The sequence below is a fragment of the Peromyscus maniculatus genome, chromosome 2 (assembly GCF_049852395.1).
Source record: "Peromyscus maniculatus bairdii isolate BWxNUB_F1_BW_parent chromosome 2, HU_Pman_BW_mat_3.1, whole genome shotgun sequence".
Lineage (NCBI taxonomy): Eukaryota > Metazoa > Chordata > Mammalia > Rodentia > Cricetidae > Peromyscus > Peromyscus maniculatus.
The window spans coordinates 159,743,451-159,769,638 of NC_134853.1; the positions used below are offsets into that span (position 1 = coordinate 159,743,451).

The 26,188-nt window shown below is 52.9% G+C and overlaps 1 protein-coding gene across 2 annotated transcripts in view; it reads left to right on the forward strand.

The window, feature by feature from the left end:
- The window catches only part of Padi2 (peptidyl arginine deiminase 2), a 42,402-nt gene extending 16,323 nt beyond the window's left edge, over positions 1-26,079 (forward strand). For both annotated transcript variants that reach the window (XM_076565567.1, XM_076565566.1), the window contains 13 exons: positions 2,886-2,947; positions 4,705-4,822; positions 5,419-5,544; positions 10,929-11,107; positions 11,652-11,755; positions 12,492-12,603; positions 13,835-13,942; positions 16,214-16,365; positions 17,322-17,466; positions 17,724-17,817; positions 20,113-20,198; positions 22,745-22,873; positions 23,252-26,079. In XM_076565567.1, the coding sequence (XP_076421682.1) occupies positions 2,886-2,947; positions 4,705-4,822; positions 5,419-5,544; positions 10,929-11,107; positions 11,652-11,755; positions 12,492-12,603; positions 13,835-13,942; positions 16,214-16,365; positions 17,322-17,466; positions 17,724-17,817; positions 20,113-20,198; positions 22,745-22,873; positions 23,252-23,485 (1,649 nt within the window). In that variant the 3' untranslated portion in view covers positions 23,486-26,079. The remainder of the gene's footprint in view (positions 1-2,885; positions 2,948-4,704; positions 4,823-5,418; positions 5,545-10,928; positions 11,108-11,651; positions 11,756-12,491; positions 12,604-13,834; positions 13,943-16,213; positions 16,366-17,321; positions 17,467-17,723; positions 17,818-20,112; positions 20,199-22,744; positions 22,874-23,251) is intronic.
- Positions 26,080-26,188: the final 109 nt, after the last annotated feature.

The window sequence follows — 26,188 nt, forward strand, 5'->3', positions numbered from 1 at the left end:
GAGAGAGAGAACGTGCTCAGGAAGCAGCAAGAAGCCTGTTGTGGTATGAGGGAGGTGAGGAGACAGTAGGGAGGTGATTACTACTGCCCTGAAGTGATTGTAGCTGTTTGATTGATCTCTTTGTGACAAGTTAAGTACCACTCTGATAAAGATCTTAATGCTAGGGACAGAGCTGGGGGGATGGGGCATAGAGCACCTGCCCAGCGCTTGTGAGCCCAGAGCTCAAAGGGGCTGGAAAGACAGGCAAGGGCACTGGCCATCAAGTGTGACAGCCTAACTTTGGTCCCTGAGATGCAGGAGAGACTCCCAACTCCTAAAAGTTGTCCTCTGGCTTCCGTGTGTGTGTGTGTGTGTGTGTGTGTGTGTGTGTGTGTGTGTGTGTGTGTGTGTGTTAATTTAACATTTTTGAAGTTAATGATTCAACTGGACTTAATGGGGCACATCTGCAATCCTAGTGCTCAGAAGTACTGAGACAGGAGGATGGAGGGTGAAAGGCTACCCTGGGCTACATAGCCAGACCCTATCAGAAAGGGAGATAGGGGCTGGAAAGATGGCTGAGCAGTTTAGAGCACTGGCTGTTCTTTCAGAGAATCCTGGTTAAATTCCCAGCACCCAGTCTGGTCTACATAGCAACTTCCGGGCCAGCCTGGTCTACATAGTGAGTTTCAGGCCAGCCAGGGCTACAAACACAAGTACAAAGAAAGAGGGAGAGAGGGAGAGAGGGAGAGAGGGAGAGAGGGAGAGAACCTTCCTTCAGTACAGCCTGAAGCACTACATCATCTCTTATGACCTCCTCCTGCATGGGAAACACCGGAGACCCACCATAAGGAACTTCAGTGTTCCCTTGTGGCCTAGAAATGAAGCCACAGGGCTCCACTGTGAGGATGTGGCCAGCGACCTTCAGGGGAGCAAATGCTGGGACTTTAAGATGAGATTGGCTTTTGGACACTGTCCAGGTATGATGTCAGCCTGGGGCAGCCAGGGGTCAACTCGACCAGCGAGGGGAGTAGCACAGAACAGATGTCTGGAGTCAGGACCACCCTGCACTCTAAGAACTCGGGCATGTGCAGTGTCACCTCCCTGCTGTCAGGGTGGCCTCAGACTCCTGGTTTGCGTGGCAGTGTGGGTCTCCTTCCTGGAGCTCTCAGAGGGAGACCAGCCCTGGAGAGTGTCCGCAGTTGGCAGAGCACTGTGTTCATGGAGTGGGGTGTGGCGGGCTGAAAAGCTGGTGAAGTTGGGAGCCAAAGTCAACATTGTCCCTGCACCTCGGCCTCTCACTGCGGTTAGCGGGCCTCACCTCTGCACTGGAATCCTCTGCCAGCTCCAGCCTCATCATGAGCCATGTAGGTGCCCGCCGAGTGGCTCTACAGAGCCTGAGTTTATTCCTTTCTGAAACGGGTAGGATTGTATTTCTCTTCGGGGCCACAGGCTCCTGGAGACAGCTGCCGAGTGTCACTCGCCCGGAGCTGAGTTGCAGCAGGTACTCCAGAGGGTCGCCTCATCAGTGGGAGCCATCGTCATCAGTGGGATGCCTTGTAGTACGGGACTCATGGCAGGTCCGGGAGGATGAGAAACCAGAAAGTGCCTCTTCCCAGTGCCTCACGATCTTCCCATTTCCTTCTGCACCCACAAAAGCCATAGTCGGGTCAGTGGGAATTGAACTGTGGACAGAAGAGGCACCTGAATCTAACTCTGGACCCTGTTGGGCTGGTGCAGCTGGGGGTGGGTACCATCAGGACCCTCCCTGTGTCAGGGCCCTCCTTCCACCCAAAGAGGCCCCCAAAGGGACTGGCTGGGGTGCATTCCTTCCCACCCAGCTTCTGCTATGGTTGAAGTCATAGTTAGCATGGGCAAGCTCCCTGGGGCAGCTCAGGGCCTGGAAACAGCATATCTCGTGCTGGGTGTGCTCCCCAGCAACACCCCATTTTTACCTCCCTCCAGCTTTACCTCCCCAGGCTGTTCCACAGCAGCTGGAGGCATGAGAAATGTTACTGGCATCTTGCAGGTGGTGACCACGGGTACCACTAAACACCCTACACCCAGAACAGCCCCACACATGGAGTGATGTGGCTCTGTAAGTCAGTAGTTCTGGCTGTTTCTGTTAGTACAGCTGCTAACCCAGAAGCCCAGGCTGCATGTGAGGGAATAGGAGCTGAGAGAGGTGGAACCTGCCCAAAGTCACACAGCTCATGACCAGAGAACCAGAGTTACAACCTAAGACCATCTTATGTTGAACCTTCTCTCTGGCCCCACAGGCTCCACAGAGCCTCCCCATGAGAGGTTCCAGAATGCTGAAGGTCTCCAAGAGAAAGGGTCAGCAGGGACCTTGCCCTGGATCACCTATCTGAAGCCGGCGTCACAGGCTCCTTAGAAGGACAGGGGCTAGAGACATGACTTCTTCTCAACAAAAATAAAATGAGGAGAGAGGAAAAAGAGAGAAAGCCAAGACAGAAACACAGACAGATAGACAGACAGACAGGCATGTGTGTGTACAGATGTTCCTGAGAAAGGCCGGAAGAGGAGATTTGAAATATCGTGACCCCCTGATTCTATTAATACCACCTTGTGACCTTGGGCATGTGTGTCTCTCACACATGTACAGTGAGGATCAGCCTCCCACCCCCACCAGGGTTTGCAGAGACTTGTCCACTTCCAAAGCTTTATATGTCTGCTGCGGTTCCCCAGAGGTGGTAGCATGTAAGCAGGGTGGAAGATGATGACCTCAGCAAGGCCCTCTCCCAGCAACCAAGTGAACAGGGTGTGTGTGTGTGTGTGTGTGTGTGTGTTTGTGTGTGGCAGAGGGAGCTGCCCTGTTTTCCACTGGGCTCCTCCAACCTCACATTATCTGGCTGGCTCTTCAACTCACTCTTGTCTCTTGCCTGCAGAGATCTCACTGGATGTGGATGCGGACCGGGATGGCGAGGTGGAGAGGAACAACCCTAAGAAGGTTACTGGCCTTGAGGGTGGAAGCTGTCTCACCCTGACATGGGGGGACTTCCAGGGCATTTCAGGGACTGCACGGTGCATACGGCCAGAGCTGTCCAGCAGAGTGGTCAGCTGCCACTTCACAGGGCCGGAGGCTGAGGCTCAAAGCTGGGTGCAGATGCAACCCAGCAGGGATGGGCCCCAGACAAGCCAGGCTCGCGGTAGGGTCAGCTTCCCCAGCACCGGCCACAGAGTGTCTGAAGAATCAATGCATCGGAGACAGATGCCACCCAGGGAAGGCATTTGTTCCCCTTAGGCCTCTTCTTTTAAAAGTAAAGGGGTAAGGGGTTGTGGTAGCACACACCCTTAATACCAGCACTCGGGAGGCAGAGGCAGGCCTGGTCTATGTAGAGAGCTCTAGGCCAGCCAAGGCTGTATAGTGAGACCCTGACTTGAAAATCTAGACAAATACAGTTAAAGGAGGCTGAGAGAGGTGGCCCTTACCTGTCATCTCAGCACTCAGCGGGCAGAGACAAGAGGATCAGGAGTTCATGGCCAACCTGAACAGACCCTGTCTTCTAAGAGAGAGCTCTTAAAAACAGATGGAAGTCCTGACAATCCTGCACAAAATCCTCAGGAAGCGGAGACTGTAGCTTGGTTGATGGAGTGCTTCCCGTGAATGCAGGGAACCCTGGTCTGATCACCAGCATCAGTACCGGGACAATCACGGCAAAGTCATCCAGCCCCTGTAGACCTGAATTAGTGAGAATTTCCATACCTGGACCAGTGACATTGTCACAATGCCTTTGCCCACCCTACAGATATCTTTTATATTAGCTAGTAATGGTAATGCATGCCAGAATCCCAGATCTCAGGAGGTAGAGGCAGGAGGATCAGAAGGAGTTCAAGACCATCCTCTGCTACATGGTGAATTAGAGGCCAGCCTGAGCTATGTGAGACCCTGTCTCAAAACAAGAAATTTATCTCTTATAGTCTAGGACTAGGTCAGGCCCCGGGAGCAACAAAAACCTAGAGAGACCAAAGTTCAAGGAAGAATGGAGTAGGTGACTCCATTGTAACCATCCTATGACCTGGAAGAACATATCAAGAAAGGCCCATGGACAGAGCAGGGCAGCTGCCCTGGGGACCAGAAATGCTCCTTCAAGGAGGGCCAGGTGCCCTGAGTCTAAGAAGAAGGGTGGAGTTGATTGGGAAAGAGGGACCAGCAGGGCAAAGGTCTAGGCGTTTCGATGGTACAGAAGGACGCTCGTGTGGCTAGGGCAGAGTGGGTGGAAGAGACCGGATGCAGAAGCCACGGGTCTCACCAGCCTCGTGGAAGACCAGAGAACCCAGGCTTTATCTGAGTCAACAGTGAGGGCTTCAAACAGGGAAGCAGCGTGATCCAGTTGGAGTCTGCTCCGGGTACTGTGCCCACAGGACAGAAAGCAGAGTAAGGTGGCAGCCCCCTTGGGAGCGCTCCGAGCGTGTCTGGAATCAGTCACCTCAAGCCTGGCCTAGAATGTCAGTTCCTGCCACCATCTCTGCCAGGCATGGTCAACTCACACCAGAGCTGAGGCCCACATGCCCTCTTCAGCCTTCCTGTCTCTCCCCTCTTGAACCTGGGTGATCATATGAGTCCTTTCCAGGCACTTGAAGCCTTCCAGGTCCCAGCTGCTGTCCCATTGGGTACTCTTCACCACATCTATCCCTCGGTATCCCTCAGAAGCTGTACTTGGATGGAACCAGGGAAGGCACTGACCTGTGTCCCTGCTGTTACAGGCGTCCTGGACCTGGGGTCCTGAGGGCCAGGGGGCCATCCTGCTGGTGAACTGTGACCGAGACACACCCTGGTTGCCCAAGGAGGACTGTAGTGATGAAAAGGTCTACAGCAAGCAAGGTGCCAGTGGGGCCACACTGGGGGACGGTGGGAACATGTGTGTCCTGTCCCGGGCAGGGCAGAGGTCGAGGCAGGAGATAATGATTCAGATGTTCAGTGCTCAGAAGGCATGACTGTAAATACAGTTCAACTGCACCGTTACATGCATGGGTAGAGGGAAACCTGGAGGGGCCGGCAAGATGGCTCAGCAGGTAAAGTCACTTGCCACCAAGCCAGACGACTTGAATTCAATTCCTGGAACCCACATGATAAAGAGAGAGAATAGACTCCCGCAAGCTGTTCTCTGACCTACATACACACACACACACACACACACACACACACACACACACACACACACACACACACATAAATGAGACAGGCAGATCACTATAAGTTCAAGGCCAGCCTGGTCTGCATATGAGAAAAAAGACTAGAGAAAAGGAAATTCCCAAAGGGTTGACCAATTCTCCCAGGCAGGAGATAAGTTCCTTTCCCTCAGGCTTCTGGGTAGTTCCCATGATGCATGGGGGGGCCTTGTCCTGGTGGGAAGAGTAAAAGCAACGGTGAGACCTGCTCTCACAGGCCCTCCCCCAACCTTCTTTATCTACCCACAGACCTCAAGGACATGTCTCAGATGATCCTGCGGACCAAAGGCCCTGACCGCCTGCCCGCCGGGTATGAAATAGTCCTCTACATCTCCATGTCGGACTCGGACAAAGTGGGCGTATTCTACGTGGAGAGTGAGTGATCATTGCCCCACCTGCCCACCCAGAGCCCTTGCGGCCACTGCCCTTCTCTCTGCACAGGTGCCCAGGCCTGTGGAGTCCATGGAGTGACACACAGATACACATCTCTCGTCCCCCAGGGAGATTCAATGGCCTGTGCCCACATACTTCTCTCAGTGACCAGGGGAGGAAGGGCCTTTGAAGTCAGGGTCCTGTTGCCTGCATGATACCTGAGACCAGATACATACTTGCTCTAGGTGTTGTCTGGCATTTCTGATTTTCAAAGGTCCCTGGAGATGATACCATGGCTGCCCTTCTTCCTCCTAGTGACAGGGTGTCCTGGGTGCCACTATGTATGAACCATACTCTATGTTGGAGCTATTCATCTAATCTTCTTATGCCATAGAGTCACCCGGGTGCCAATACAGTAAACATAACTGTCCCCTCACCCCCTCTGCCCTGGAGGAGCGTCCCCTGAGTGAGGAAGACATGTCAGAAGAAATGGAACAGATCAGGACCCAGGAAACATTAGCACAGAGGCTGAGCTGGCTAGGTGGTCCAGAGAGGCTTCTGTGGGGAGTAACATTTGAGATGAGACTCAAAGGAAACAAGGAGAAGGACCTGGGGAGGAGCTGGGGAGGAGCTGGGGGGAGCTGGGAGGGAGCTGGGAGGGAGCTGGGGAGGAGCTGGGGGGGAGCTGGGGGGGAGCTGGGGGGAGCTGGGGAGGAGCTGGGGAGGAGCAAGCTAAAGAATGGGCATAATGTACAGCAAGCTCAGAAGAGGGGGCTGGTTCAGTGCTTCAGAGAAACAGAAAGACCAGGCTGGGCAGTGGGAAGAGAGGTGGTGGGTGGATGCTTAGAGAGCCGAGGTCAGAGCGAAGACACAGTTTATGTTTTGTTCTTAGTGCAGTGGAGGGTCACCTCAGAGGTTTTGTTTTTGTTTGTTTGTTAAGATAGGGTTCCATGGTCTCTAACTCCATATGTTGTAGCTGGAGTTTTCTCTCTGTGTCCCGCTGAGCCCCTGCAGTCCGACAGCCCACTTATAAAATAAACACACAGATGCTTATATTATTTACAACTGTATGGCCATGGAAGGCTTCATGCTAACTGTTCTTATATCTTAAATTAACCCATTTCTATAAATCTATACCTTGCCACGTGGCTTGTGGCTTACCGGCATCTTCACATGCTGCTTGTCATGGCGGCGCCTGGCAGTGTCTCTCTCTGACTCAGCCTTCCACTTCCCAGAATTCTCCTCTCTCCTTGTCCCGCCTATACTTCCTGCCTGGCCACTGGCCAACCAGTGTTTTATTTATACAGAATGATATCCACAGCAATATGTAGGGAAAGGAGGATGACCTTGACCACCTGACCCTCCTGTAGCCATCTCCCAAGTGCTGGGATTAAAGCCACTTGCCACCATCATGCCCCATTATGTGGTGCTGAGGATCTAACCAGAGCCTGGTAGACACTGAGCAAGCGCTCTACACCTGAGTGCATCCCCAGCCCCCAGAGGGGGTGGGACAGAAGTGCTAAGATTTTCCACCCATGTGAAGAGCCCCTCTGTAAAGCATCTTGAGGTTAGTCAGGTGTTATGGGACCTCCTGTCTGAAGGCCAGAGCCTTGGGCCTCACCCTGGGACCCCTTCTGGACAAATCCACTAAAAACAGGCAGGACCCTGACTTCAAGGAGGGACTTAGCTGGGACACTAGTGGACAGAGCCCTATGATGCTCCTCTCTGGGCTCTGACAGATGGTTGAAGTCAGGCTGGCTCCGCTGCCCCAGGGGGCTGAGAAGTTGATGTTCGCACGGTCCAGATGAGAGTCACCCAGCGGCAGAAGGGAACCAGGAAGACCCAGTCTGGGCTTTGACTCAGCCTTGGCGTTGACCTGTGGCTGATATCAACATCCGGGCATTCTCTAGATGCTTCTTTGCTTTGCTAACTGGAGTATACTCAGGCCTGGGTCCATTCTCATCTCTCCACTGACCATTGAGATGGGTCCTGAGCAGGCAAGAAAGCTCCCGCCGCAAGCGGGCAGAGAGGATCCCCTGGATGTCTTAGCTGGACCACCGTCCTAGAGGGAGGGTGGCTGCTGGGTCAGGGACCACCTCCCTAGTTACCTCCCTAGTCAGTTTCCCTCTAGATATGGACTCCAGCTGTCTAGGTTGCATTTCTGCATCTGTGATAAAATACTCTGGTAAAAACAGTTTAGAAGAATAAGGGTTTATTATTTATCCATCTCACCGTTCCAGGTTACCGCCCATCATAGCAGGGAAGCCGCAGTGGCAGCTTAGCTCATTTTTCTTTTCATTCAGTCCAGCGTCCAGCCCATGAAACGGTGCCTGCCACACACTTTAGCTCACCTCAGTTAACCAATTAAGAAAAATCGTTCACAGGCATACTCACAGGCCACTCTGGACAGTTCCTCATTGAGACTTCCTTTCTCAAGTGAGGCTATATTGTTATCAAATAGACAGTCGCCCAGGGGAATACTCTGAGTCACCAGGGCCCAGCAAAAGGGACAATTAATCTTATTCTTTGGTCCAATATCCTTTTCTTCCATGTGAGCCGATGGGGGATTTGGTCAGAATCTGAGTACCTTGTGTGTAATGTGTCATGTTACTTCAATGTCATGACCTGTGTCCTAGGAGAGACAGACAGTCCAGTCTCCCACAGGGTCAGGAGCTGGGCTCTGGGATCCCTGAGGGCCCCTCTGTGGTGTGGGGTGGACTGCACTGGGGTCCCCACTATCATGCTGGCCCATGGAAAGCTCTGTAAAAAAGTAGCTTTTGCTTTGGCTGGAGTTATATGAACTGGCAATTATTATGACAGAATTCTCCAATGCTCCTTGGAGGACCTAGAAAATTACTCTCCCCAGGACCCCCCAAATTGGAGACTTACCTTCTCCCCCGAGGACACAGTAAACAACCTGCCCCCACTTGTCCAGCACCTCCCTGGTTTTTGGCACTGGAGGTCGGTCATGCCAAGACACCCTTCCATCACAGGCAAGCCGAGACCAACGGTTACACTATCCGTCTCTTTGCAACTGGAAAGGTTGTGCCAAACCAGGCCATGCGCTGGCCAGCCAGGGCAGATGACTGGAGCTCAGGAGAGGCTAGGGGTGCTGGCAGGTCCAGCACAAGGCTGTGGGGGGCCACTCAATAGAAGTGCATTGTTGGCACTTGCAAGGACAGCCAGCCATGCCGGCGGTGGCGAGATCTGCACCGAGCTGGAGATCCTGAACAGCAATGGAGGCTCTTTGAAACAAGGGTTGTGTTGTTCCTGCATGAAATTCAATCTTCCTGGCGCTGGCACTAACTGCCAGAAAGCAGCCCCAAACAGAGACACATTGTGAATCACAAGGCATAGGCTACGTGGGGAAGAGAAAGGCGCCAGCTGCCAGCCACTGTGCAGAATGCATCCTCCGGCCAGACCCGCCTCCCTCTGCCCATGAGAGCCTAGGTAAACTCAATAGCTATAGCTTCTGTAAAATCAGGGTGCCTTCTGTGTTTGACATCACTCCCATGAGATCAGCTGAGGTACAGCCTGTGTCTTGTGGGTGTCATGGGTAGGGAAGGGGAGCCACCATAGAGACACATCCAACTGGATCCGAGCAGAGACTGGGTCCTGGGGCACCTGCCGGCAGTCTGGGGTGAGAAGGACATCACCTTCCATGCTGGGCTGGGATAGGGTGCTTAGGACCTGCAGGGTCAGGGTTGTGCATCTCAACGCCCAACCCCACCTCCGGGAGGCTGCAATGCCACTTCTGTGCCTCCCATCTGGAAGGCACTGGATGGCAAAGTGGTGAGTGACAGCGAGGGGCACACTAGCCACATCCGGCTTCTCCTCCCAGGACCCTTAGGTCCCAGCTGTGTTGTTACCCGCGTCCCCAAGGTTACTGAAGCCACTGATGCTGTGTCGCCTGCAATGACCCTATAAGACAGGGACTGCTCTCCCCCAGTTAGCAGCTGAGTGACCTGTTTGATAGGTTAATGGAGTTCAGAGAAGGTTTGTAACTTGCCGAGTCCAGATGACGCCTGACCTGAGGTCCCTCTGACTTGGGAAGTCAGGAAGGTCACTTGTTCATGGTGCCATTCATAATCAGGGTCCCGGTGAGCACACAGTCCTAAAGCAGGTGCTGTCTCAAGCCTGCGTTTTGGGATACATTGGACTTGACAGATTTTAGCCCTGTATACCGGGAATGGTCCTGATCCGTGTTCTAACCCTTGGGCTGCTGGTCATTAACCAATGTATTGTCATTGAAAGTGCTGAACGGAGCCTGATCTGCCCTTCCAGTTTCGCAGGGCCTAAAGAAGGTGCTTCGGGAACTGTGTAGGGTCCTCTCTCCAGGCCTTTGTCAATGCAAGTATCTCTTTCCCTCTACATCTTTGCAGGCACCCTGTTGCCCCACCGGGGTGTCTCAAAGCCACTTCCCTCTGCTCAGAAGTCTCCCCTGCCTCCCTGCCCTTCCCCGCCCTGAGTAACAGACAAGATCTCCGCTGTGACACTGCCGTTAGATGCTCCCCACATCCGCTGTCTTATCATCGGCTGAGCATCCCTCTTAGACACAGAGGCTGCACCGTGGCCTTTGACTCCCTGAAGGTCTTCGCTCACACTGAACCAAGTAATTCAATTAATTCATGGGCTCTGGACCAGCCCTGGAATCCCCTGTGGGCCTCTCTCACAGGGACTAATGGGAGTCATTGCTTCATTCAATGGACATTTTATTAAATGTGACCACGTGCCAGCCAGGCAGATGGCCTGGCAGGGCTGTCTCTCACCTGGCAGCATGCATTTGTACAGGCTGAGATTCAGAAGGTCCACATGGACCCTGGCTTGCTCTCTGGGAATCCACAAAGGACTCCCTGAAAGGATTAAGGACACCAGTCTTCCAGGCAGAGGGAACAGCACTGTAAAGGGCTGGGAGTTTCACAGGGCAGGAGTGTCTGCCTTCCTACCCAAGATCCACACAGTGGGGCGTCTACACTACAGAGGAGAATTTCTCAAACAAATGGCACACTGGTGTTTTATTCATACAAAGAGAATAGGAACTTGGCATTCGGAGTTAGACGTGAATTGGAGGCCCTGCCTAGCCATTGCTGAGCCCATCTCCTCCTCTGTAAAATGGGAATAACGCCTCCCTACTGCTTTGCTAGCCATGCCGCTCCCATCTACCCTCATCCCCCAAACAGCTCATTTTCCAGATGAGGAAGCCAGAAGCCAGCAGGCCACACGGCCTCCCAGACTATGGCAATGGCCAGTTTGCACCGTCCTGGGCTGCTTTCCACTTGTGCGTTTCTCTGTGTCTAACGGACAAGTCACTCTGCCCCTTGCCCCCATCAGAGAGCTCCCTGAGCTCCTGAGGGGAGAGGGTGCTAACACGGGTCCACCCCCTACAGACCCGTTCTTCGGCCAGCGCTACATTCACATCCTGGGCCGGCAGAAGCTCTACCACGTGGTGAAGTACACGGGGGGTTCTGCGGAGTTGCTGTTCTTCGTGGAAGGCCTCCGTTTCCCCGACGAGAGCTTCTCAGGCCTGGTCTCCATCCACGTCAGTCTGCTGGAGTACATGGCAGAGGTGAGAGCCACGGGCCTCCCCTGTGCAGCCGTGCCCCTGGCTCGGACCTGGGAACTGCGACGGGGCAAAGTGTGAGTGAAGGATAGGAGCGAGGCCTTTCTAACCATGTGACTTGACAATTCTTAGTCTCCCGATCTGAAAAGTAAGGATTACAGTAGCATCTGTCTCCTGGGAATGAGTTGGTGCGGGCAACAATGCTTGGAGCTGGAGAGATGGTTCAGCAGTTAAGAGCACTGGCTGCTCTTCCAGAGGAGTGAAGTTCATTCCCCAGCACCCACGTGATAGGCAGCTCACAACTGCGTGTAACTCTGGCTCTAGGGGAATCGGATGCTCTCTTCTGACCATCATGGGCATTACACACACATGCACATCACACACACACAGAAACACAAACCCACACATACACACAAAAACAATACTTGGCGCAGTTCCTAGCATACAGTAAGTGCTCAGTAAATGCATTGTTGTCGGTCTCACCCACCGAGAGGGAATCGGGGACCACAAGTACCCCAATGTGGCTCACCGGTGCTCCTCCCACACCCAGGGCATCCCACTGACACCCATCTTCACAGACTCGGTGATGTTCCGGATTGCACCGTGGATTATGACCCCCAACATTCTGCCTCCCGTCTCCGTGTTCGTGTGCTGGTAAGGGACAGGCCTGGTCCACAAAGCAGTGCGGCAGAGTGGTCAAGCACTGGCCTTCAGGGTCAGACGGACCTAAATCCAATTCCCGTCTCTGCCACTTAGCAGCTGTATGACCTGCAGCAGTTCACGTGGTCTCTCTGTGCCTCAGTTTCTCTGAAATGCACGTACCACAGGCTTGCTGTGAGGACTGAGATGACGCCTCTGCATCTAGCCGTGTACCCCGGCTCAGGAGTATGCCACAAAGGCCATGTTTCCCCCTTCCTTCTCACTCTCTGCCTCTGCTGTCCCCAGCTCACTTTGCTCACTGCTCCATCAGGTTTCTACTGAGTGTGCAACGTGTGCTTGGTTAGCACAGCAAGACGAGCGGGAAGGGCGAGAAGCCGCTAAAGCGTATGACTGACAGCTCCCTAGTGACCCTCTGCCCGCCCTTACCCTTCCTGTCAGGCTCTCCCACATCCCAGGCATAACACTGTCCAAAATCTGGGGAGTCAGAGAGCATGCGTGGGTGGTAGGTCCCTTCCTTGTCTTATATCCGTGAGACCTTGATAAAAAAAACTGCGTAAGCGGGTGGGGTTACGTGGCCCACGGCCCCAGTGGCCTTTACAAAGTGGCTGTGGACACAGACGAGCCTTCATCACCACAACTCAGTCCAGAGTGCCAGCGGCTGTGACCGCCCCAGACGGGCGGCACTTGCCCCCCTCACTCTTCCTCTCGGCCTCTTCCTGATGCTCCTCAGCATGAAGGACAATTACCTGTTCCTGAAAGAGGTGAAGAACCTGGTGGAGAAGACCAACTGCGAACTGAAGGTCTGCTTCCAGTACATGAATCGTGGAGACCGCTGGATCCAGGTGAGAGGGGCCCGGGCCCAGGGGAAAGGCGCAGCAAGGGCTCTGGCCCCAAGAGACTTGCTGTGAGCACCCTGGTGCCCAGCTGCCTGCGTGTGTGTGGATTCCCGTCTGCTCATGTGCACAGAGACCTTTGAGAACAGGTGTGGCTTCTAGTGGAGGCCTAGACTGAAACCATCTGTATCCATCCTTGGAGGCTGGTGACACCCTCACAGGGAGTACTATGTGGCAATTAAAAAGAAAAAGGCCAGTCTGTGACTAAAGATACAGAATATGCTTGAGTTTCTACTTGGAAGGAAATATATTTACGATACAGCTATTTATGTTTTTTAAATGAGGTTGGTGTCACTAAGAGATTGCTGTGTGACTTTTGCGATGGGCAGAGGCAGTCTGTGGAAAGATGCCCTGCCATCATTTGCTTATTAGGAGGAGAGCTGGGGACTGGAGGCAGGCGGTGAACGATTCACACTTCCCAAGCGAGGCCCAAGTGTGCTCATTTTGTGTTAAATCTTCTCATTACGTTGATTCGCTGGGGTGGTGCGCACATCACAACCCACACGTGGAGGAGGTCAGAGGGCAGCTTGGAGCAGTTAGTCCTCTCCTTCCATCGTGTGGGTCCGGGCATCAAACTCATGCCGTCAGGCTCGGCAGTGAGGTCCTTTACCTGCTGAGGTGTCTCACTGGCTCTCTTTTGTTTTCGTTTGTGAGCCAGGTTCTCACTATGTAGCCCAGGCTGGCCTCTGCCTTCTGAGTTCTGATGACAGGGTACGCTGCCATGCCTCGTTTGCTTGTGCTTTTTATGTTTGTTCTGTAACAAGGTCTCCCATATCCCAGGCTGGCCTTGAACTCACTGTGTCATAGAGAATGACCTTGAAATTCCGATCCTCCTGCATTCACCTCCCAAGTGCTAGGATTACACGGGCATGTGCCACCATGCTCGATGTATGTAGCAATGGTGCTTGAACCCAGGACTTCATGTGGGTTAGCCAAGCACTCTACCGACTGGGTTATATTCCCAGCCCCTTGTGCTTTGAGTTTTCTAAACCAGGGTCTCAATATATAGCCCAGGCTGGCCTCATACTCTCCAGCCTCCTCCTATGTAGCCCAGGCTGGCCTCATATTCTCCAGCCGCCTCCTCTGCCTCCTGAGATCTGGGATTGCACCCCCATCCATCCTGCTCCAGACACCCCTAGGTACCACTACAGCTGAAAGCCCTCCTTATTTTCCTCCACAGGATGAAATCGAGTTTGGCTACATTGAGGCACCCCACAAAGGCTTCCCAGTGGTGCTGGACTCCCCTCGAGATGGAAATCTGAAGGACTTCCCTATTAAGCAGCTCCTGGTGAGATGCTGAGGGTCACCTGGGGGTGACAGTGGGGACAGAGGACAGCACAGTCAGGTGAGGTGGGGCACATGAGAATAACTAGTCTTCCACTTAGGGCCTCTGTTTTCTCATCTGCAAGATGGGTCAGTGGGCCCTGAGGTCCAAGGCCATCTCTACACTGGGAGAGCGGCCTTGTGGGAAATGAGAACCATGGGAAGCAGAGCAGGGCCCAGGTCCAGAGGTCCACATGCTGCTGCCCCAGCCCTCCGACTTGTAGCTAAGTAAGCTTCAAAAGAGGCCAGGCAGAAGTCTACAGATGTCACCGCTCACCGGGACTCCATGGATGTGACTCTCAGTGCCATGGGGTTTATTAAAGCAGTTTGGCTCCTCCCCATCCCAGGAAGCCATTGTCGTCCCCACTTTGTGGCCTCCAAGCTATGTGGAGGACTGAAATATGCCTCTCTGCGTCCTCACTCTTCACACTGAGCCAGAAGCCGGCATGGAGCATGTTACAGAGACACCGGCAGATCTGGCTTTCCCACAGTCACGTTCAGGACAGGACCCTGCTATAGATGTCAGGCCATTCAGAGGTGGCCCTTCCCAAGTCCCCTCTGGAGAGGAGGTAGAAGCAGCATGTGAGCCCCACTCTGGGATGACAGAGGAACCTGGTCTTGAACCCCCATAGCAGAAAGGGGACCTCGGGCAGGCTTCTGAACTTTCATAAGCCTCAGTGTGCTTCTGTAAAACAGGGAGATGTCGCCCAAGATTGTTACTCAATCGAGGCATGCAGAAGGCATGGGCACTATGCCTCATCAGTGGCCATCATGATCCAGTTTCATTGCCCCAGCCTGTAGACAGCCCTCAGTCGCCCTCCATGTGGGTACTGTCCATTTTCCCTGACCCTGGGGAGAGGGCCATCAAACTGACTGCCCCAGGACTACCACAGGCAGCGGGAATAAGAACCAAGCTCCCAGCCTGTCCTTTCTCTTCCCCTGGGCTCCATCTGTCTTCAGTGCTCCAGGCTGGCCTGATGCCAAGGCCCAGCTGCATTGTTCCCAGAGGCCGGGCCAGGCCCGGCTTTGTGCTGCATGCCTGTCGCCCTGTGTGATGCTGTAAAGCCCCAGCTGCCACCTGTGGCCAGCTCACACATGGCCAACAAGGGCCCCCGGGCGAGAAAGCGCTAAGCTGCTGCCATCCACCCCACCAGCATGCCTGTCCCTGGAGCCTCTTAGCTGAGGCTGAGTAAACCATAGCTGCCTACCACACAGGGTCTTTCTGTTGGTTGGTTTGGTTTTTTGGGTCAAGCAAGTTACTTCCTGCTCTAGTACAAACTCCCAAAGAGTTTGTATATATATATAAAAGAGTTTGTATATATATATATATATATATATATATATATATATATATATATATATATATGCAGTCTTAAAATCCAGGGACAGGTAGGATCTTCCCTTCTTGTGTACAAAATCCAGTTTGCTGAAGTACTAAGGACCATTAATTAGGCCCGCTATGGGCTTGATGGACAGGTGCTGTTGTTGGGACAGGTAGGAATAACTATCAGTCAGCTGTCACTAGGTCAGGCCACTGTGACAAATAAGCCCCAAACCCTAGTAACTGGCAGTAGCCGGTCTCTCCTGCTGCTCACCGCCTGAACTGACGGCTGGCTGTGTCTCTGTGCCCTCATTCTAGAGCTACAGCCTGGCTGAGACCTGCCACTCCCCTAGTGTGGGAAGAAGAGAAAGTGGGCCCTGGCAGCCTCCCATCTTGCTCGTATTTCATTGGCCAGAGCAAGTCATGTGACCCTGAGTTCCTTGCAGGGAGATGCCGGAAGTCATTCATAGTGGGTTCGGGTGCACAATTCACTCTCTGGGCAAGTCTAGCAAATCCCTGGGGATAATCTGTTCACCCCCTTGCCTCTGGTTGAAAACCCCTCTCACAGAAATGGAAACCGAGGGCCAGAGACATTCTGAGATGGCCAGGAAGGTCAACAGAACGTGTGAGGCCAGATCTGGACATCACATTGTGTGCCCGTGCCTAGGGGGCAGGGCCCAGGCTGAGATGGGGTGCACACACATCACACCCACACTGCCTCCCTCACTGCGTCAGTGTGCTCACAGACTCCCTAATGGCGATAAGCTAGCCTCAGGTACAGCCATCCTTGAGGCTGAGAAGCCAGAGCGCCAGACTGCAGGTGGCACAGGGCGTCACCACAGAATGGCTGCTGAGGAAGAGGACTCCTGGCTGCAGGAGGCTAAAGGCAGATGCCGCCCCCCTCTCTCTGCCCAGGGCCCAGATTTCGGCTATGTGACCCGGGAGCCCCTCTTTGAGAATGTCACCAGCCTCGACTCCTTTGGGAATCTGGAGGTCAGTCCCCCCGTGACGGTGAATGGCAAGACATACCCTCTTGGCCGGATCCTCATCGGGAGCAGTTTTCCTCTGTAAGAGAACCCGGGTGGGCCTGGGGGTGGCACAGGAGCACGATTGTCCCTTTGGGAGTGGCCTGGAGTGAATGTGCCTAGAGTGAATGTAAGGGGGACATATCCCTGATGCAGTACACTGTAAATCAGCAGACGCCGGTGGAAAGAAAGCCATGTTAGCCTTTACACCTCAGTATAAATTAAGATCTAATATGCAATCCAACAATTGTCTTCCACAAGTGGGAAGGTGTATAGTGAGATGTAGGCCAGGTGAGGCAGGGGCGTGGGAGCCTAGTGAAGGAACACTGGCAGAGGAGAGCGGGAGAGTGGGGGGCTGCCTGTAAATGAGAGAGAGACAAGGGATGCCCTGCCTCACAGACATGAGTCCCTGGCTCCTTCGGCTGTCCACGATAACCGTACTCTCTGCCCAGCCAATGAAAGGCCGATTCTACCTTGATCTAAACAGTTGCTGGGAGAAAGTGAGCAGCTTGGGTCCTCATTTCTGAAGACCTGCCTGGAACCTGAGGTTACCCAGAGGTTACCCTCTGACCCACATGGAATGTTCTACTATCTAGGGGACATGGGTAATGACCATTAGCCCACCGTCCCCTAATCTACTCGTCACTCATCCACTCAGCAGCTACTTCCTGTGCCTCAGTGGAGTACTGAGCCCTTACCCTGCCTTGGAGGAGATGATGAAAGTCACAGACATGTCTTTAGCTGCTCACTGGCAAACTCCAGGGCAAAGGCTGAGCTCTACACCCTCCACATCGGTTTGACTGTGCCCTCTTCCCACCCGGGGCTCCAGTACCTTCTTCCTGCACCAGGGTCTCAGCTCAGGCTCCCACCTGTGCCCTTGCTGGTAACACCCAGCGTGGGTTCCAGATGCTGAACATCTCGTCCTGGGACTGCTCTGGTGCAGGAATGACCACAAGGGTAACCTGCTAAAAGTCTCCTCTTCTCCAATCCTGCCCTAGGTCTGGAGGCCGGAGGATGACCAAGGTGGTGCGTGACTTCCTGCAGGCCCAGCAGGTGCAGGCTCCCGTGGAGCTCTACTCCGACTGGCTGACTGTGGGTCACGTAGATGAGTTTATGACCTTCGTCCCCATCCCAGGCAAAAAGGTGAGCTGATCCCCAAGACTAGAGTGAATTGCATAGCCAAGAATCCATGCATGCAGGGCCTTGCCAGCAGAGGGTCCATACTTTGACCTGATGTTATTGCCCAGGATAGAAGAAATGTGAGACAGAGGACTCTCCCAGGAAACCAAGACATTCAGCATGGGAGGCAGGAAGTGCTTTGCAGTCAGGGCCCTAGTCCCTCTGACGTCCTGGCCATCTTCCCTCCCTGACAGTACCATCCACTGGGGTGTCTCTTGCAGGAATTTCGGCTGCTCATGGCCAGCACCTCAGCCTGCTACCAGCTCTTCCGAGAGAAGCAGAAGGAAGGCCATGGGGAGGCCGTTATGTTCAAGGGTGAGTGTCTTAGTTGGGGTTTTTGTTGCTGTGAAGAGATGCCATGACCATGGCAACTCTTATAAAGAAAACATTTAATCTGGGCAGCTCACTTACAGTTCAGAGGTTCAGGCCTTTATAATCATGGCAGAGAACATGGTGGCATGCAGGCAGATGTGGTCTGCAGGTGTAGCTGAGAATCCTATGTCTTGCAGGAAACAGGAAATCAACTAACACACTGGGCAGTATCCTGACCATAGGAGACCTCAAAGCCCACCCCCACAGTGACGCACTTCCTCCAAGGCCATACTCACTCCAACAAAGCCAACCTCCTAATAGTGCCACTCTCTATGAGATTATGAGGGCCAATTATATTCAAACTACCACAGTAAGTGATCATAGGCCCTTAGCAGGAAGCCCCAGGGGCCCTCAACAGGACCTTGTCTCTGAACCCAGCTCTACCACCAAAAATCATGCATCGCTGGGGATGCACAGTCAGTAGAGTGCTTGCCTAGCATGCACAAAGTCCTGGGATGGAAGCCAGGACCTCCCTCCATGATCATGCATGCTACTGCTAAGCCACATACCCCTCCGGCCCTCCCCCAGAAATGTAAAGAGGGGGAGAGAAAGGCGCTGATGTTGGGAAGGGGAGTGGTTTCGGCTGACATCGTGCCTGCAGGGCCTGGAGCGAGACTCGATCTCCCTCCTAAGTGGGGCAGACCTGGGGATGAGTTTTGCACTTGAATTAATCATGAGAAAGAGAATCCGCTGCGGAAACCCACCAGCCAACAGGGTGAGAGAGGCCACAGCACCTCTGCCCTCTCTTACTGTGGTAAAATAGACACAGCCTATTCGTCATCCTCACCACTTAGAATCCAACGTATTACAGCGTTGAATAATAACCTCTGTGGTCTCTGTCCCGTTTGGCATTTTTTAAAGTGACTCTTTGCCACATCTTAGGCTAGTATCCTGACGCTCAAAGTCCACTGGCTAATGCTTATGCTATCGTCCTCCTTGTCCAAGGCATGCAACTGAGTGTTACTGATGTCAAGGACAGACCCACTTAAGACCCCCATCCTTTTGCGCTAGCGACCTGATGGCGAGTTTTTCCTGGGTTGCCAGGCATGAGGCTTGGCTTTCTAGGACCTTCCTTTCTATCTTAAACTTGCCTCAAATGCTGCCCACGTACCCCATGGTTAGAGGTACTGATACAGGTGAGCCGTGATGTGGCGGAAGCCTAGGGGCAAGGTCCCATAGCCCTGATCTCTTTGGTGCCGTGGTGCTTCAAGTCTGGGACGTGCCAAGAGCTGGCAGGCTCTTCCTAGATCAAACAAAAATCAAATATAACAGGTCTTAACACCTGGGAGGCTGATGCAGAAGATTGTGGGTTCCAGGCCACAAGTTTATAGAGACACTCTATAAACAAAAAATTAAAAGGAGCCGGGCAGTGGTGGCACACGCCTTTAATCCCAGCACTCGGGAGGCAGAGCCAGGCGGATTTCTGTGATTTCGAGGCCAGCCTGGGCTACCAAGTGAGTCCCAGGACAGCCAGGGCTACACAGAGAAACCCTGTCTCAAAAAACAAAAACAAAAACAAAATTAAAAGGAAAAAACTTAATCAAATATACAAGGCAGGCAGATCTATGAGTTAGAGGGCAGCCTGGTCTACAGAGTGAGTTCCAGGACAGCCAAGGCTACACAGAGAAACCCTGTCTCGAAAAAAAAATATATATATATTATATATATATATAATATATATATATATAATATATATATAATATATATATATTGCAGTCAGTCTGCCTGTGTGGCCACTTGTAGTGTGACTCATAGAACCTCTGTGCCTCAGCTTCCTGACCTTCAACAGTAGCTGGAACCTCATAGGGACACGGTGACTGGGAGGGGTACTGATAAATTAATCCACATTAAACTTTCAAAAGACTGCTTTCTTGGCTGGGAGATGTCGTTCTATGGCAGAGTGCTTATCTAGGGTCTATGAGGTCCTGGTTTCCATCCCCAGCAGCGGGACCAAAGGACAAATCGCAGGCACTTGGGTGTCACTAAAACCTCGAGGCTATGGAGCTGGAGTCAAAGGCAGGCTCTCTCTGGGGTCCGGTATTGGATCAGCTACTAACCTTCTAACGGGGCGCCCAGGTGTCTGCTCCTCCTGCCAGAGAGAGCAGGATGCCTACACCCCCTTCCCGGCTTACGGCCATGGTGGATATGGAGAGAGAAATGTATGCTGCTCCCCTGGGTGGCTCAGATGGAACCCCCAGCGGCTAGCTAAGATTTCCTGTCACCCTCTGGTCCCCACAGGCCTGGGGGGAATGAGCAGCAAACGCATCACCATCAACAAGATCCTGTCCAACGAGAGCCTCACGCAGGAAAACCAGTACTTCCAGGTGCGGGAACAGGCGGCGGGAGGGGCCAGGCCCGCGGCTGCCTGCGGGTGGGGGGCCTGGGGCTTCTGGCCCAGAGGGGCCTCCGTGATGGATCTCCTTGCTGTGTTCGCATGCTGACAGGGGCAGAGGGCTCAAGACCCTGAGATCCCAGCAGGAGACTTGGGAAAGCAGCAAGGATTGTGCTGACTTCAGTCTGTGTTTCCCACCCTGTTTATTTTAGTGTGTCAGATGTATGACTGTCAAGTCTGCCCGTTGTCAGGCAAGCTCGGCTGCTAGCAATTTTCTACTGTAAAGTTTAAGTTGGGGAGCTAGGCTAATAGAGCTTGTGGGGGCATAGCTGGACTAGCAGGCATTAGCAAGAGTCATTTTTTAAAATGAACCGTTAAGGTGGGCACAGGTCCAGAGCTCCAGCATTCTTTCAGACAAGCGCTTACAGAACTCCCCTTAAAACTCACTAAAGCTTCAGACTTGCCGTCCAGGACGGCAATGCTGGCCTGAGTGTACCCCTCACTTGGGAGCTTCAGCACCTCACAGCTTTGAGGGGTTGGGTCTGGGCTTGACAGTCTGGGTGCCCGAGTCTTAAAAGTTGCACATTGGTAGAGAAACCATTGAAAAAACAAACAAAGCCGGGTGGTGGTGGCACATGCCTTTAATCCCAGCACTCGGGAGGCAGAGGCAGGTGAATTTCTGTGAGTTCGAGGCCAGCCTGCTCTACAAAGTGAGCTCCAAAGCTACACAGAGAAACCCTGTCTTGAAAAACCGAGGAAAAAGAAAAGAAAAGAAAACACAAGCAAACAGAAAGGAGTTCAAGGTGTTTGGTCTGTTTGAAATGGTTTCTGAGGCATTTAAAGAGACAGAAGAGCCTGGAGCCTGGCCTCAACAGACTGGACTGTCTATTTCCAACAGTGAGTGGCAGATGCAGCAGGAAAGGGGTGTCTGCTGAAGGGGGTGCTTGGGGTTTGTATAGGAGGTCTGGAGAGTGAGAAGTTCAATGCAACTTCGGAGGCTCCGAGCAAACCCAGACAAGGCAGTTTTATCTTTAGAACCTGTCTGGCCCTTGCTACCAGGATGTGGGTCGTAGTGGGCAACAGAGTTGAACAAAGTGGTAAGGGGGGAGGGGCTGGAGTTTCAACATCGGGCCTTGGTCGGGGTCGGGCAGAGTTTGTCTAAAGTTTATGCCAACGCAAACCCCTGCGGTTGTGTGGATCTCAGGCACAGGCTGATCGGGGCTCCGGCTCTCCCTGCTCTGTGTTTATTGGTATGTGCAGGTGCCCTCATGGCTGCAGAAGTTCAAAGCCTCACGTAGACACTGCACACCACCTATGAAGACTTAGATGTCCCCCAGCATTGGAACGAGAACTTGATCTCACTCTGACTTGGGTCAACCTGAACTGGTCACTGTGGACAGGGAGTTTCCCAGCACCAGTTTGCTTAACCCTGAGTCACTGTTCACCCCTGGCCTAATCACTGGGGTAGCCGTGGCAAGAGCCCACCAATTAACTCTCACCAAAAGCTCAGAGAATCTGGCACAACCCAGCCATGCTCTGCAGTGTGGTGGGGGTCCAGGGGACAGCAGAGTCCCAGGGGAGCTACACAGGGCCAACTGAAGCTGTGCCAATGCCTCATTGGCTGCTGGGATGCTGACCTCTGACTATCCCTCCATGATCCCTGTGAGACACAAAGACACCCACACCCACACTCTGTAATAAGAGCTCGGGAGACAGAGTATCGGAAGCCAGGCAGTTTATCTTACAGCTTTGCAAAGCCCAGATGGCAGGTGCAGTGGTTGACGGCAGAGAGAGCCTTTAATCCCTAAGGCCAGCTCCTCCTCACCTTCCTTATTAGCCGAGTAATCGGGGACACAGCCCTCCAGGGTCACCTGAGTCTCTGCCACTTAAGTTTGTCTGTTTTTCAGCAAGGACTCTGAGGACTTCAGTCTGTGTTTCCCACCCTGTTTATTTTAGTTTGTAGTATATGACTGTCAAGTCTGCCCGTTGTCAGGCAAGCTTGGCTGCTAGCAATTTTCTACTGTAAAGTTTAAGTTGGGGAGCTAGGCTGATAGAGCTGAAGGGGGGGGGGATAAGCTGGACTAGCAGGCCTTAGCAGGAGTGTAGCATTTTCTGTCCATTTGTAGCAGGGTCTCAAGCCGTATTTGAAAATGAGCCATTAAGGGGGCATAATGGTGCATATCTTTAATCCAAGCACCCAAAGAGGCAGTCAGATCTCTGTAAGTCCAAGGGCAGCCTGGGCTACAAAGAGAGTTTCAGGATAGCCTGGGCTCCACAGGGAGACCATCTCTCTCTCTCTCTCTCTCTCTCTCTCTCTCTCTCTCTCTCTCTCACACACACACACACACACACACACACACACACACACACACACACACACACACACACACACAAAGTTACTACTGTCCCTTAGCCCTGGTGGAGAGATGCTGGAGAGGTGTTAGGGACACCAGCTAAGTAGGAATCTCTCTGGAATGCAGGCAAAGTGACAGGTGTGTGTCCCCTAATCTCCATGCTGCCTGTCTCCCTCTCGCCCAGCGCTGCCTGGATTGGAACCGTGACATCCTCAAGAAGGAGCTGGCACTGACTGAGAGGGACATCATTGACCTGCCCGCTCTGTTTAAGATGGATGAAGACCGCCAGGCCAGGGCTTTCTTCCCTAACATGGTGAGACCCTCCAGCCCCAGCCCCTGCTCATGCTACCCCCAGCAGGATGCAGCCAGTTCTAGAGAGGCCCAGCTGAGCTGCTGTGTGACCTCATGTCTGGCATTTGCCCTCTCTGAGGTCTTCCATTCCCTGTTGGTGACGATATTCTTAACCTTGCTTTCTCACTCAGTGTGCCCGGACCCTTTACTTTAGCAGATAGGCAAGTGCTTTGCAAAAGTCACAGCACAAACCCGCTTTAACTCAATTCGAGCCTCAGTTTCCCCACCTCTAAGGGAAGATCCTGCTAACACTTCCCACCTAGGACAGTAACGGGGATCTGAGGGCTTGACACCTCTAGGCAAACAGTGGCTGCTCCCTAAATGCCCACTCCCCTCCCAGGTGAACATGATTGTGCTGGACAAGGACCTGGGCATCCCCAAGCCTTTCGGGCCCCAGATAGAGGAGGAGTGCTGCCTGGAGACACATGTTCGAAGCCTACTGGAGCCCCTGGGCCTTGCCTGCACTTTCATTGACGACATCTCTGCCTACCACAAGTTCCTGGGAGAGGTTCACTGTGGCACCAACGTCCGCAGGAAGCCCTTCACCTTCAAGTGGTGGCACATGGTGCCCTGACTGGCAGGGGCCCTGGCCCTCCCTCTTCCCCTGTAATCTCCAGGTCCTTCCTGTGCCCCCAAGTCCTCTTGTGCCTTGCTGTCCCTGGATAAGGGCCTCAGTGTCCACTGGAGTCACCCCCAGTAAGCCCAACCATCCCCCTGGAAACAGCTGGACTCATGGCTAGTGTGCAGAGCTCTGGCAGGTAAAACCAGACTTCATGTAGTCAGACCATTGCTCAAGAATTCTCAGCCTCTGTCCTAGATCAGAATGAAGGGAGAGAGAAAGGAGGTTCTGAGGTCACTGGGTCTTCCAGCACCATTCTCTGATAATCAAGGTAGACCGCGGGGCCAGGGTCCTGGTGGACCTTGGACAGCACCATCATCTCACTTTCGCCTCCCTCCAACCATTCATTCCTCATTCACCCTCTCCCGGCTTCCTGGACATAGAGTCCCCACTCCCTGAGGGTCCAATCGTTCTGCTTAGAATCTTCCGGAAATAGATATTAGCTGAAGAGAGTTCTTCACCCGCTGTGGATACAGGCTGCCCAAATTTGGGGAGCTGTAGTGATAGATTGTGTACCCCAATAAACTTGCATGGGGATTGGAGGACAGAGCCAGCCACTAGATTAGACATACAGGCCAGACAGTGGTAGCACACACCCTTAACCCTATCACTCAGGAGGCAGAGGTCCATCTGCCACACTGGAAACGGAGCCAGGCAGTGGTGGCACACACCTTTAGGGGGTTCTCTCCCCAGACCAGCATCTGCGGTCCAAAGTTCAGTATGTAACGATGCCCTCACCTGTCAATGCTATTCCATTTTTTATCTGGTCCTCGATTCTCTAGCCAGTCCATGGGCCCCTCTTTCCACCATCCTTCCTATTCTGGACACTGTCCCCTCCAGACAGCTACATAGTTTCTTTGCCACTAGCCAGATTTGGACCTTCCCAGAGCCTGAGAAATGACCTATCCCTCCTCTTGGATGTTGGCCACAATGTCCAAGGCTGCTGATCAGGCTCCAGCCTCAGCAATCAGTTCTCAGCCAGCTACTGCCTGGGAGATGGAATTCCCCAGCACACTTTTCCAAGTCCTTCCATCCAGATACAGGTAAATGTGTCCTCTGCTTCAATTAGAAAAGTCCCCGGAGCTGGAGAGCTCCACAATTAAGAGTGCTTGCTGCCCGGGAAAAGGACCCAAGTTCAATTCCCAACACTCAGAACTGTCTATAACTCCAGATCCAATGGAGCCAATACCCTTTCTGGCCCTTGATGGCACTGCGCACATGTGCACATAGCCATATACATAATTAAAAATAAAATTTTTTAGGGTATGGAGAGACGGCCCAGTGGTTAAGAGCACTTGCTGCTCTTGCAGAGGACCTGGGTCCAGTTCTTAGCACCCACATGGTGGGTCACAACCACCTATAACTCCAGTTCCGGGAGATCTAACGCTCTTATCTGACCTCCATGAGCTTCTGCACACAGATGGTACACATACATACACTCAGGCATGCACACATACAAGTAAATAATATTTGAAACATAAAATTATTTAGATAAAGAAGGTCCTTTAGGGGCAGGAATATGGGAAATATTAATTCTGCTTTGAAGGGTTAAGCAGTCCCATTTTATAACGAAGAAAGGGTTACAGTCATACATTCTTAAGGAAACAGGATTTTTACCTTGGATTATTCCCTTGGCTATGCAATCAACATTGGTTGCATGCTACTGAGCAATAAGCACAGACTTGGGCTCTGACAACACGAGCTAGCCATAGACTCGGCTTGTCCCCGACAGGCAAGATCCACATTTTAACCCTTTGCCCTTGCCGTGGTGGGCTCTTTAGAAACACTACCCAGTGTATTGAAAAAGCATCCAGGACACCAGTCACTGCCTGGAAGAAATAAGAGTGTGTCTTCTGTAAACAGACCCCTGGCCTTTCCATCCAGCTGGGCCTCCAGCACCGTGTCTGGTCAGGCCACAGAGCCTCCAAAGCTGTCATCCTCCTGCCTCTGCAGAGAGTGGCCCCTGCCCTGGGGGTAAAGCCCCAAATCCTGCCTCCAGCTCTAGAGCAGAAAACACATGCACCTCTCCGGGGGAGCTGCCATGGGGATGTGGAGTTTGACATGTGTGGTGTTCAGTTAGAGTGGCTTTGTGGTTTTTATTTTTATCTATGTTAAGGGGAAGTGAGCGCCTCCCTCTCGGAGGCTGCTTGTCTTTGTAGATTGTGCTATGGTTCTCCCTGGCAGCGTTGGTTGTTTCAGAAATTTCTGGAACTCCAGGACTCAGACACTGCCTGTCCCATCACACTTACTCACCAGTGTGACTCCCTCCGGTGTGACTCCCCTCAGTGTGACAACTCCCAGTGTGACAACCCCCCCCCCGGGGGTGGACCCCTTGCTCTTCCTCACCCCCACTTTCTTTAACATGGGCCTAGGTGCTTCTGGGCTGTGCCAGTTCCTGTTTCAGTGTCGATTTTGAAACAGTCTGTGAAGGGCAGAGGGATGGTGTGAAGATGGCGAGAACCAGGCAGTTTCAGCTTCCTGGAAAAGGAGCCAAGATGGAGACTGTAAAGTGTTTGGGGAAGAGCCGAAATAAAGAGCAATAAAATGAACCGCCATGACTCTGGGTGTGGTATTCTTTTCGACTTCCTAGACATGATCACAAGTGATCTGGGTCACATGTGGCCCCTCGTGGTCACGAAACGCCTACTGTTGGGCTCT